Source organism: Narcine bancroftii, chromosome 6 (genome assembly GCF_036971445.1).
Source record: "Narcine bancroftii isolate sNarBan1 chromosome 6, sNarBan1.hap1, whole genome shotgun sequence".
NCBI classification, from domain to species: Eukaryota; Metazoa; Chordata; class Chondrichthyes; order Torpediniformes; family Narcinidae; genus Narcine; species Narcine bancroftii.
Window position 1 is genome coordinate 166,890,259 of NC_091474.1, and position 13,095 is coordinate 166,903,353.

Here is a 13,095-nt window from a genome sequence, read left to right on the forward strand (position 1 = left end):
GATAATGTTACAGGTCAGGAGTAGGTAGCTCAAGTTCCACCTTTGCTTGACCGGAGGGAAACATATTTGGTCCCTGTGGAGATGTAGTCAGCATTCACAGGCTGTGTCCATTTTGGCCTGCATCAGGACTCAGCATTTCCTGCTCACTCCTCAAGCTCTAGGCCTCTATTCACCCTCGACCCACCATCCCTCTACCTGACCAGTCCTTTACCCAACCTCTACTCACCCCTCACTCCACTCGCTCTGCCTCTACCCACCCCATCCTACACACGCCCCTCTACTGCCTCTCCCCTCAACCTGTTCCTCCCTCAACCCGTCTCTCACCCTCTAATCACCCCTCCCCTACTCGCCCTGCCCCTCCCCTTTCCCCTTTTACCTCTTTCCTATCCACCCCTCCTTCTACTCATCCCTCCCCCTAACTGCCCCTTGCACCACCATAACTTCCCCTGCCCATTACTCCTCATCTACACCCTCTGCCCACCCCTGCTTACCCACCCACTCAGGCCCAGCGCGCTGCCGATCAGCCTTTGCGGACAGCCACCATCTCTCTCTTCACGTGCAGGGCCGAACCAGCCGTCCCTGGGGTCCGCACCAGCCGTCCCTGGGGTCCGCACCAGCCGTCCCTGGGGTCCGCACCAGCCGTCCCTGGGGTCCGCACCAGCCGTCCCTGGGGTCCGCACCAGCCGTCCCTGGGGTCCGCACCAGCCGTCCCTGGGGTCCGCACCAGCCGTCCCTGGGGTCCGCACCAGCCGTCCCTGGGGTCCGCGCGGGTGCAAGCGCCGAAGGCCGTGGCGACCGGGAGAAGTGCGCTCGCGCTGTGGAAGGGCCGTCCTGTGCCAGTCGCATGGGGCTCGCGCTGCCCGGGGGCCGTGCGCAGCCTGCCATGCCTGTCACGCCGACAGGAAATCACAGGCGCTCGCCCATCCGCCGCACCGCTCGACAGGTGGGAGAAGTGACTGGTTGTGCGGGGAGCCTTCCAACTGGCTTGCCGGCGGATGACATCGACAGACTTCTCGTGTTACAATTTCTCGTGTTTCAATGGGGAAGGATGTGCAATGAAGGGGGAGGATGGTGGGGGTGACATGACCAAAAAACAGCATCGGCTCTCGCTGCAGGGCGGGCCACCTCTAATACACTTTTGAAATGATCTCGCGGGCCAAATATAATTTTTGGCCCGTGGGCCAAATATAATTTTTGGCCCGTGGGCCAAATATAATTTTTGGCCCGCGGGCCAGAGTTTGACATGTGTGGTTTAATGTGTTTAGTGCAAACACATTTTTTGGAATATTTTGTACAAAATAGAATTTGCAACTAAGCCCCTTTTCATTATTAGAGACTTGCATATAAATATTGCGGAGAACAAACAGCATACTATTATATAACAGATGAATAAAAATAAAACTGCAGCTTTAACCTCTTTACTCCAAATGAAAGATCTCCTTTGTGATTTCTGTGCAATTCTAACTATATCAGGTCAACAATTTCCATCTATTTATTTATTTTTAACACAAAACCACAATTAAACAATTTAAGCTGGCCAGAGCTAAAATTATGTTGTCACGCATACACTATGCAGTTGGATTTATAGAGATTGCAATTAAATTGCACTATCAACAGTATTTCATTTCAGCAGGAAATGTGCTAATGTTAGCAATATTGAGTGGACTACGGAAGAATTATTACAATCCAGGTTGCTTGATAAATTACACCATGATATCACAATCAAATAGTTTTAATCAAATGAACTCAGTGCACCCAAATCTGATATGTGAACTCATGCCTAGACTATTTTTTTTGCAGGAACATATTGTTTAGTTGTAAAGGTTGTGACTGTTCTATGCCAAGCTCCTGTCTATCCTATATCATTTTCTTCAGTGATAAGGCTACATCAGGAAACACAGCTTTAAGAGGAAGGAAACGGTGTCTGAACCATACAGGGGAAAAAAAAACCTGTGAGATCCAGGATGTTCAGTTTGATAGAAAGCAATTGGAAGCTGTGCTTTATTTTCTCGTTCTACACAAACATGTGAGCATCAAGAAAGTTTTAAAAAAAAAGGAGATATGGACTCAAATTTGAGTGCTGCGCATTTCAGGAGGTGCCACTATAACTTCAGTTCAATATTTTCACTATTTTTTTTTCAAAATCAACTTAAGAATGTCACAGATATTTCCAGAATCTGTGATAGTGCACAAGCATATTTAAATCCCAGAAGTCTTATTTATGTTTAACATAAAAATAAGCCTTGCTTAGATGAGCACCAGAGAAATCTAACTGCAGAGAGACAGGTCGCACACCCAATCTAATGGCTTGAAGGCCTGATAAAGCAGCATTGTTTTGTTTTATTAAAAATACATCCTGCAACCATGGAGGTCTGTGTTAAAGATGGTGGTGCTATGCTGGACAGCATACCATGAGGGGTTGCAGACGGAGAACAGCGAAACGGTGCAGGGTACCAGAAACCGGAGAGGCTTAGGAAATAATCCTGCAGGAAGGTGACCAGGGCAGCAGACAAATGAGGGGCTCAGCGGCTGAAGGACCCACACAGGTTGCAAGCTGTTCATGATTTGCAGTCAAAGGACTCACACAGGGTTGTGGGCTGCTGGAGACTGGCTCACAGGGACCAGGTATCAGATCAGAGTTTCAAAAGGGTGCTGAGGGAATTAAGAACTCTCAAAGGGACTCGGAACTGAAAGATTCTTGATCTTATCAGATTTTTTGGATCTGGAGTTGCCAAAGGATTGAACAGGAGTCTGGGAAGCTGCATTGGAAGCAAATCCATGGACAATTAGTTTTCTGAAGTAACTTTTTTTGCTTCTCTTTTCTTATTTTTAGGGGCAGCAGGTAATGCTCATGTCAACTCTATTTGCCATCAAGACAGCCAACATGACAATAAAAGGAACCTTTTTACCACTTTTCCAACATGCAAAGCATCTAGTCTAATGACACTGGTCTTTGACACCCACACATTTTAATTTGATGATCTCAAATAATCGTTCTCTGAAAGAATTCAAATGCACTGAATTAACGTGTTTGTTACAGAATTCTGCACATTAACTACACTCAACAAAAGATCATTTCTAGTTCAAGTTCCCTTCTTTATAATCCTAAAAGCTATGCAATTCTCATTTCACCCTCTTTCAAACTATTGCATGTTTCATAACTGATTTCCTTCTTCAACATGCACTTCTGGATACATGCACTTAAATCTGGAGTGAACTCCAAGTACCATGTGACCGCAACTTATTTTTCAAAGAGAGTGATAGAAAAATGGAAAGAATTCTATCATTTTGTATTTTACTTCAACTGTACAATCAACAAATAAACATACAATCCTTACCTCTATTGCCCTTTTTTCATCAATGGATCCTTTACTCAGCTTGATTCGTTTTCCAAATACACAGGCAAGATCTGTAGCACTCCGAGAAGAAAGATCTTTTCCTGCAATCCAATTGCAAATAAAAAGGTGTTAATTTGAAATGTTACAGAAATTGTTCTAACTCTACTGAATTAACCGGATTTGTACCAAAAAAAAAAACAGGCATAATCACCTTGAGAATAATCCCAGATTAATATAACATGGGTACATTCTACATTTTTAGTTCCAGAAATAATAATTTTGTTGTATAGGAGTTATAATTTTATAAAAGCCCATACCATGGCACTGAAGTGTAATTTGAATTGCTAGATCACAGGTCTTTAAGGGCAAGGTATCATTTTTGTCCTAACATTTAAGTCTCTGCTCTTGATATTGGAATTGGAGGAAACGTGTTCATTAGGATATTGTTCTGCATACTTGAAAGGCTCACTGAAACACTGACATGAAAGGCAATCTGACAAACCACAGAAAAACAATACACAATGACAAACTCTGAGATACTAATCTAACTAATAATTTTAAATTATCAAAAAGGAAGTTTTTATATTTACTTTCACCCTCCTCTTGATTTATCAAAAATTTAGGCCATCTTTTGAAAATGAGTTTCATGGTTCTCCAACAAACTTCTGAAAGCAGCAGATTGGGAAGGAGAGCTACTCATTCCATAACATGTGTTAAACATTAAGCAGATACATGGGACTTCAAATGCTGTAATCTGGATCAAAACCAAACTGCGAGAGGAATTCGGTTAGTGAGGCAACATTTAGAGGCAAAGGGATGCTTAACATTTCAGGTTGACACCATACATCACCTCTAGATATGCTGCCTGAACTGCTTACTTTCTCTAGCAGTTTACTTATTTTTAAAAAATGATCGTGCTATTAGCAGCATTTGGTAGAGATGAACAGCAGATCCAAAACATTGCACGTTAAGGAGAGCAATGAGGCATCAAAAATGGAGAAATAAGCAAGAATGCAAAAAAATGCACTTGACCACACAAATTATAGTTTTACATTGCACATACGATTTTACATTACTATTACAGATGACCATCCTTTATTTATTTTCTCAACTTATGAGAAACAAGAGAGACCTGGTGGTGCCCTGGGAAATTTAACAAATGCCAACATTCTCTTTTGTTTCCAAACTGTAGCCAGGAATCTGCTTTAGCCCATAATAATGAACAAAACACTGGGACTTGATGCAAAGGAATAAATTTATTCCTTTAAGCATTTTATACAAAAGTTCAAAATTCCCATTCCCCAAGATGAAATTAAACCCTCTAGTACAGTTAGCATTGTAGAAAACACTACCACTTGCGAGTAAGCTGCTCAATAGTTTTGATATAGTACTTCTTACCACAGATCCATCCTTAGCACAAATACTGTACTACAATTCAACACAACATTAAGCAGTGAGATTTAAAGCTACGCCAAATTTGGCAAACAAGTGGGCAATTAAAAAGGAACTGGTTGAACTTTAGCCTATAAAAACATTATTTTCATTTGGCAATCTAGATAAAGTTACATTTTATGCCAATCATAATTCCCTCAATGAAGAATTGCTAACTTTATTTCAGTCAATAGAGACGCAAACCATTTAGAATCAAGTTAATTTTTTTTTGGGGGGGTGGAGAGGAGGGACCCCTTCCCACAGATGTTAGTGAACCAGCTATTTCACTTAAAACAAGAATATAAGCCTGAATCTTTTTTTCAAGTTGCCATTTCACAAATAGATATATCATTTTAAAAATCATAATTTGGCATGCACACCTCTAGGATTTTAGTCCAGATCAAGACAACTATCCTGTATCCATCAAATGTAATGGATACATATTTAGGAGTCATTAGTTAATAGTAATTTTTCCAGGTAGGAGTGTCAAGAACATTTATAAAAGTAATTAACTGATTATATATCTAGATGTAGTAATAATTCTCAAATGATAGTGAAACTTTCAACTTTAAGATATTTTTAAAACCATCAGGAATCAGAAACTGTGTTTGAAAAATAAAAAAAAATAACTAAGCCAGAAAGGAACAGTCATTGACAACAAACTAACCAATTGCTTTCTTCCATCAGGTTATGTAATTAAGGGCATCTTTTGATTGCTCCTGGTTTGAAAAAAAATAACTAATTCATTTGAACTCAGGTTTAATGACACGCAACCTGTCAGGTTAAAGAGCAGTGGAGGCTGAGGGGGTAGAGATGGTAGGGTGGTGTACTCAACTGCCTCCTACTTGTAATCATGGTATACCTGCATGTGAACATAAGACTAAAATGATTCATTGTCTTAATTCTAATTAGTTCTTAAAAAAACTCATTCCGGGCAGCGTAAACTTTAATAGGAGTAAACAACAGACCCACTAAGAAATATCCTTGCATTCTAATATACATGGTCAAGGGAACTCTCAGAACAATGAGATCAAACAGACCTCAGCAACTTTTTCCATCTTAATCCAACTGGTGCAAAGCAGAGGGAGACTAATGGCACATCAATCTAACTATAATTTTCTAACCAACCATAGACAATCTCCAACTTGAAGTTAATATTTCTAGAGCTGACTAGTCCATTGTTGGGGACATTCCCTTGAGGGGAAACTGGAAATATAGATCCCCATTGGCACAGCAGTACCAAGGAGTTTTGACTTATTAGTTGGATTGAATGAATGATTTGATTTTTCTTGTTGAGATTCCAGCTGAGGACAAAATAGCAATAGAAAACCATAGATAGTATGAAATGATTTATCGGTCTCAGAAGCATAAGGGCAGCTTCTTCTGAGACTATATCACCATTTTCATGTCAAACTATATATTTATGAAATACACTATGTAGTTATTTATAACTTATGTCCATCAGATTCCTGCTAATTAAACTTCAAACTGCAGATAACTGAAGAAAATTGCTTCAGAAATCACATATTTAGTATGAAAGTTTGTAAGGCTTTACATTTCCTCGGAAAACTGGTGCGAGATTGCAACATTCTTTAATAGGGTAGTGCCCCTTGGAAGAATGTCTATTCTGATTTTTTTTCTTCTTCGCTGCTTTCAGTTAAAAGTAACTGAGATTCCAATTCGCACAAGATGTATGCATTTAAATACAAATTGTTTAGATTTTAGCTATTTGTTGCGCTTTGTTTTAAATTTATCCAACATAGAGAGTCATTCTATTCAAAATAGATTTGATATGAACACAATTTGGAATTTTGAAACCTTATTCTTAATTACACTAGAGGACACGTGTTTAAGGTGGGGAGCTGAAGTTTAAAAGGAGATGCGCGGGGCAAAAGCTTTTTTTTTTAAATATACACAAAGTGATAGGTGCCTAAATGGGCTGTCAGGAAGCAGATAAAACAATGAAATTTAAAAGGCTTCCATATAGACATGAATATGAAGGGAATGGAAATATATAGATTATGTGCACACAGAAGAGATGGAGCATCATGTTCAGTGCAGACATCATGGGCCAAAGTGGCTGTTTCTTTAATGTTGACGTGTTACTTTGACTGTGAAATTATAAGATGCCACAAGTCACATGTGAAATGCAGTTTCACACAAGTTCTGGGGTGTAGGAGGAAAAGATAGAGTAGAAAGGTGTCTCAAGTAAAAGGTCTTTCCAAACATTTCAAAGGTAATAAGCTACCTATGATTATAGGTATCCTCTTACAACAAATAAAAATAATCTCGTTTCCTTAACATACACTAATGCAAATCATCGGTCACAGATTACACTACAAATCATCAACCTACATAGAACATGCCTTGCATAAATATAGATATCAATGTTTAAACTGCAAATGTCAAAATTTGGATAAATAAATATCAAATACACAATACTAGAAAGTGCTACACCTCACCTTTGGTGTATTTCTGATAATGGACTCGTTTCTTGGAAGATTTAGATTTCTCTTCAAGGCTGAACATGGTTTTATCCTCAGTTGATGTTGAGCCTGTTAAAAATAAAAGCTCATAACGTTTAGTTAAGAATAAGGTAATTTAATGTAGCTAATTGACACCAAAATTGTGGTATTACTCAAGGGAAAACTCAGAAATTTTATCTACTGGATTTAACTCTCATACACAATGGTCAACTAACCAACCAGCATGTACATTTTGGGTTACAGGAGGAAACCCACACAATCATGGGGAGAGCATGCACATTTCACAGACAAGGCTAGAATTCACTGGAATTGCAAGAAAGTAGCTCTACCAGCTGCATCATCTTGGTGACCCCAACTAATTTTTGATGAGAAAAGACAAAGTTGATTCATATGTTAACCTTTTATAGGAGCAGCAAAAAGTAGTCTCCACAAATTTTAAAGCACTGCTCTTGAGCAATACACAAAACGTGCTAGAGAAACTCAACAGGTCATTCAGCATCCATAGGAAGTAAAGGGCAACCAAGATTTTGGGCCTAGACCCTTCAAATGTAAGCAAAAGCAGGCAGACTGAATACAAGTGGGGGAGGAGAGGAAGAGGCAGAGGGAGGAGCTCAGGCTAACAAGCAAGAGGCCATATATAGGTGGACAGTAGATGGTAGAAAAGAAAGGCAAGGTTACATGGGATGGTCGAGAGTAGCTCTTTGACAGAAGGGGTAGGGAACTGGAGGAAATGAGAGAGGGATAGGGAAAGAGAGATTCAGGTAAGGGGATTATCAGCAATTAGAAACATCAATGTTTATGCCATCTAATTGGAGACTGCCAAGATGGTGTTGTTCCTCTAATTTGTACGTAGCCTCAGTCTGGCAGTGTACAAGGCCATGGACAGACCCATTGGTGTGGTAATTGTGTGTAGAATTGAAATGGTTGGCCAAGGGAGGTCCTTGCTGTTGCACAACCCTTCTACCTGTACCAATCTATGACCTCCTTCCTAACTGTTAGCCTGTGCTCCTCCTCCTGCCCCTTCCTCTTCTCTCCACCTTTTTATTCAGGTGGCTGTCTGTTTTTGCTTATTCCTAATGAAAGTCCCAGGCCCAAAACTTTGGTTACCTTTTACTTTCTATGAATGCTGCAAGATCTGCTGAGTTTTTCTATAACTTTCATGTATTGCACTCAACACCAATGTGCAGACTTTCTTGTTTAAAGGCTTGTCTTGCCAGGTCAGGAAAGATTCAGATTTATTGTCAAGACATCACATACAACATTGAAATTCTTTTTTCTGCGGGCAAGGCAGGATAACTAGATATTGGTAGTGCAATAACTCTACTCAATGTACATATGTAAACAAAAAAAAACTGACTTGGTAATACAGAGAGAAAAAAGTCAATAAAATGGAAAAGTAAGACCCCTGATTGAGTTTGTTGTTGAGGAGTCAGATAGTGGAGGGGTAGTAACTGTTCTTGAACCTGCTGGTGTAAGTCTTGCAGCACCCATACCTCTTCCTTGATGGTAGCAGCAAGAAAGAGATGAATGCAATCCTGATTTCATCAGAATAACCCACACAGTTCAAAATTTCACTTTACAATCAGTTTCCACTTGATCCAGTCTACTTAACCTCTGAGAAATATAATTGCACCAGTGCCAATTTTTAATCACATTAGAAAATTCCCTTTGATTTAGAAGTTGTATTCTGAAGTCTTCCCAAAGTAATGGCTTAATATAAAATGTAGCATTGGGTTTCCATAGAACACCAACTTGTACAAAATGTCTAAATGCCAGTTAGTCAGAAGATAATGAAATAGCCATGCTTTCCACTGGCTGTCAATAAAAATTATGTGGTGGAATGCACAAGTATTATGGGAGTATCCACTTGAGTTGCCATCACAACACTTGCCATAACATGTAGCTAAGTTCACTCCAAAGTGCAATGTCATAGTGACCGAAAATGCATTAATAGTTGGCCTAGATTGAAAAGAGAGGTGAAAGCCAAACGCAAAGGGGAGGTGGTAATGGAAACATCAGAAATAAAATATGACCCACAGCACATTCAGCTCAATACATGGTGAACTCTATTATTTCAACATTTATCCCTTGGAGTTAGCCATCTTCAATGACCAATATCTCAGGTAGCAAAAATGAGAAGTACACAATATCAAGATCACAATAAAGGAACAGAAGTAGGCCATTTGGGCCATCGAGTCTGCTCTATAACTCCACCCTGAGCTACCAAGTTCCAAATTCCAGCCCTTTCCCCCACATCGCTCGATACCCTGACTAATTAGATACATATCAATCTCCTCCTTAAACTCTCCCAATGATTGAGCGTCCACAGCTGTATGTGGCAACAAATACCACAAATCCATGACCCTCTGGCTAAAGAAATTTCTCCTCATCTGTTTTAAATGGGTACCGTCTAATTCTAAGACTGTGCCCTCTTGTCTTGGATTCACCCACCAAAGGAAACATGTTATTCACATCTATTCTGTCCAATCCTTTCAGCATTCAAAAACACCTCTCATTCTTCTATTCTCCAATGAATACAGTCCAAGAGCCGCTAAACAATCCTCATAGGTCAGCCCTTGCATTCCAGAAATCATCCTGGAAAATCTTCTCTATACTCTCTCCAACATTATTACATCCCTTCTAAGGGGCCCAAAACTGCATATAGTCCTCCAAAAAAAATTCTCACCAGTCCCGCATAGAGCCTCATCAACACCTCTTTACTCTTGTACAGGTTCACGATCCTTTATCTGGACACCTAAAATCCGGAAAGCACCAAAATCCAGCAAGTGGGGACCTGCGGTTGGGGGAGGCGGCCAAGGGACCGGCGGCCAAGTGGGGGGGGGGGGGGGGAGAGGCGGCCAAGGGACCGGCGGCCAAGTGGGGGGGGGGGGGGGGGGGGGGGAGAGGCGGCCAAGGGACCGGCGGCCAAGTGGGGGGGGGGGGGGAGAGGCGGCCAAGGGACCGGCGGCCAAGTGGGGGGGGGGGGGGGGGAGAGGCGGCCAAGGGACCGGCGGCTGGGGGGGGGGAGACGGCCGTTGGGAGAGACGGCCGTTGGGAGAGACGGCCGTTGGGAGAGACGGCCGTTGGGAGAGACGGCCGTTGGGAGAGACGGCCGTTGGGAGAGACGGCCGTTGGGAGAGACGGCCGTTGGGAGAGACGGCCGTTGGGAGAGACGGCCGTTGGGAGAGACGGCCGTTGGGAGAGACGGCCGTTGGGAGAGACGGCCGTTGGGAGAGACGGCCGTTGGGAGAGACGGCCGTTGGGAGAGACGGCCGTTGGGAGAGACGGCCGTTGGGAGAGACGGCCGTTGGGAGAGACGGCCGTTGGGAGAGACGGCCGTTGGGAGAGACGGCCGTTGGGAGAGACGGCCGTTGGGAGAGACGGCCGTTGGGAGAGACGGCCGTTGGGAGAGACGGCCGTTGGGAGAGACGGCCGTTGGGAGAGACGGCCGTTGGGAGAGACGGCCGTTGGGAGAGACGGCCGTTGGGAGAGACGGCCGTTGGGAGAGACGGCCGTTGGGAGAGACGGCCGTTGGGAGAGACGGCCGTTGGGAGAGACGGCCGTTGGGAGAGACGGCCGTTGGGAGAGACGGCCGTTGGGAGAGACGGCCGTTGGGAGAGACGGCCGTTGGGAGAGACGGCCGTTGGGAGAGACGGCCGTTGGGAGAGACGGCCGTTGGGAGAGACGGCCGTTGGGAGAGACGGCCGTTGGGAGAGACGGCCGTTGGGAGAGACGGCCGTTGGGAGAGACGGCCGTTGGGAGAGACGGCCGTTGGGAGAGACGGCCGTTGGGAGAGACGGCCGTTGGGAGAGACGGCCGTTGGGAGAGACGGCCGTTGGGAGAGACGGCCGTTGGGAGAGACGGCCGTTGGGAGAGACGGCCGTTGGGAGAGACGGCCGTTGGGAGAGACGGCCGTTGGGAGAGACGGCCGTTGGGAGAGACGGCCGTTGGGAGAGACGGCCGTTGGGAGAGACGGCCGTTGGGAGAGACGGCCGTTGGGAGAGACGGCCGTTGGGAGAGACGGCCGTTGGGAGAGACGGCCGTTGGGAGAGACGGCCGTTGGGAGAGACGGCCGTTGGGAGAGACGGCCGTTGGGAGAGACGGCCGTTGGGAGAGACGGCCGTTGGGAGAGACGGCCGTTGGGAGAGACGGCCGTTGGGAGAGACGGCCGTTGGGAGAGACGGCCGTTGGGAGAGACGGCCGTTGGGAGAGACGGCCGTTGGGAGAGACGGCCGTTGGGAGAGACGGCCGTTGGGAGAGACGGCCGTTGGGAGAGACGGCCGTTGGGAGAGACGGCCGTTGGGAGAGACGGCCGTTGGGAGAGACGGCCGTTGGGAGAGACGGCCGTTGGGAGAGACGGCCGGGCGACTGGAAGGGGGTGGGGGTGGATAGGCAGCACAATTCAGCTGGGCTTTCTGAAATCCAGAAAAATCCAAAATTCAGAACACATTGTCCCCCAAGGGTTCCGGATAAAGGATCGTGTACCTGTACACTATTCCTCTTGAAATGAATGCCAACATAGCATTCATTTTCTTTACTGCCGATCCCACCTGGTAGTTAATCTTTTGGCTATCCTGCACAAGGACTCCCAAGTCCCTTTGCACTTCTGAATTTTCTTCCCAAATAATCTAATTGTTTATTTCCTCTTCCAAAATGTACAACTGCACATTTCTCAACATTGTATCTCAACTGCCATTTCTTTGCCCACTCTCCCAACCTGACCAAGTCTCTCTGCAACTTTTCAGTTTATTTAACACTTCCTCCTCCACCACCTATCTTGGTGTCATCTAAAAACTTTGCCACAAAATCATTTAATCCATAATCTAAATCATAAACATACATTGTAAAAAGAAGCGGCCCCAACACCAACCCCTGCCGAAAACCACTAGTAACCAGCAACCAACCAGATCAGGATCCCTTTATTCCCACCCTTTGCTTTCTAGCAGCCAATGGTCCACCCAATAGAATATCTTTCCTGTACTTCCATGGGCTCTCACCTTATTTAGCAGCCTCTTAAGCAGCACCTTATCAAAGGCCTTTTGAAAATCCATCATCAACAGCCTCTCCTTTGTCCATCCTACTTGAGATTTCCTCAATAAATTCCATTAGGTTGGTCAGACAGGATCTTGCCTTCATCATGCTCACTTGGACCTATCATATCATGCACATCAAGGCATTTCATATCCTCGTCCTTGAGGATCAACTCCAATAACTTCCCAAATACCAATTTCAGACTAATATGTTTATAATTTCCTTTTTTCTGTCTCCCTCCTTTCTTAAACAGCAGAACTACATTTGTAATCTTCCAATCCTTTGGAACCATGCTTGAGTCTATTGATTTCTGGAAAATCAATTCCAATGCCTTCACAATCTCCAAAGCTGCCACCTTCAAAGCTCATGGTGCACCTCATCCAGTCTGGGAGACTTATCTATCTTTAATCCATTCATTTTACTTAGCACTCTCCCTCTAGTAATCCTGACTGTACTTAATTCTATTCCCTGAGATTTCTGACTATCAGATATATTGTTATGGTCTTCTTCAGTGTAGACTGACGCAAAATACTCATTTAGTTCCTCTGCCATCTCTTTGTTAACCATTACAATTACAATTTCTCCAATTGGTCCTATATCTACTCAGGTCTCTCTTTTACTCTATATATCTTTTTAAAAATTCAGTATCCTTTTGAATGTTATTTGCCAAATTCCTTTCATAATTCACCTTTTTCTGTCCTAATGATTTTCTTTGTCTCTTTCTATAAGTTTTAAGTTTCCCAGATCTGTTTTTCCACTTATTTTTTGTTTCTTTGTATGCCCTCCCTTTTGCTTTTGTTAGCCTTAAA

The 13,095-nt window shown here is 43.6% G+C and overlaps 1 protein-coding gene and 1 long non-coding RNA gene across 4 annotated transcripts in view; one reads left to right on the forward strand and one right to left on the reverse strand.

The window, feature by feature from the left end:
* The window catches only part of pinx1 (PIN2 (TERF1) interacting telomerase inhibitor 1), a 139,677-nt gene that overhangs the window by 93,512 nt on the left and 33,070 nt on the right, over positions 1 to 13,095 (reverse strand). For both annotated transcript variants that reach the window (XM_069886617.1, XM_069886618.1), the window contains exons 5-6: positions 7,232 to 7,324; positions 3,339 to 3,439 (exon numbers count right to left, since the gene is read on the reverse strand). In XM_069886617.1, coding sequence (XP_069742718.1) covers positions 3,339 to 3,439; positions 7,232 to 7,324 — 194 coding nt within the window. The remainder of the gene's footprint in view (positions 1 to 3,338; positions 3,440 to 7,231; positions 7,325 to 13,095) is intronic.
* Positions 1 to 13,095, forward strand: part of LOC138736706 (uncharacterized) — a 39,481-nt gene that overhangs the window by 21,001 nt on the left and 5,385 nt on the right. The gene's annotated exons all lie outside the window — the stretch shown is intronic.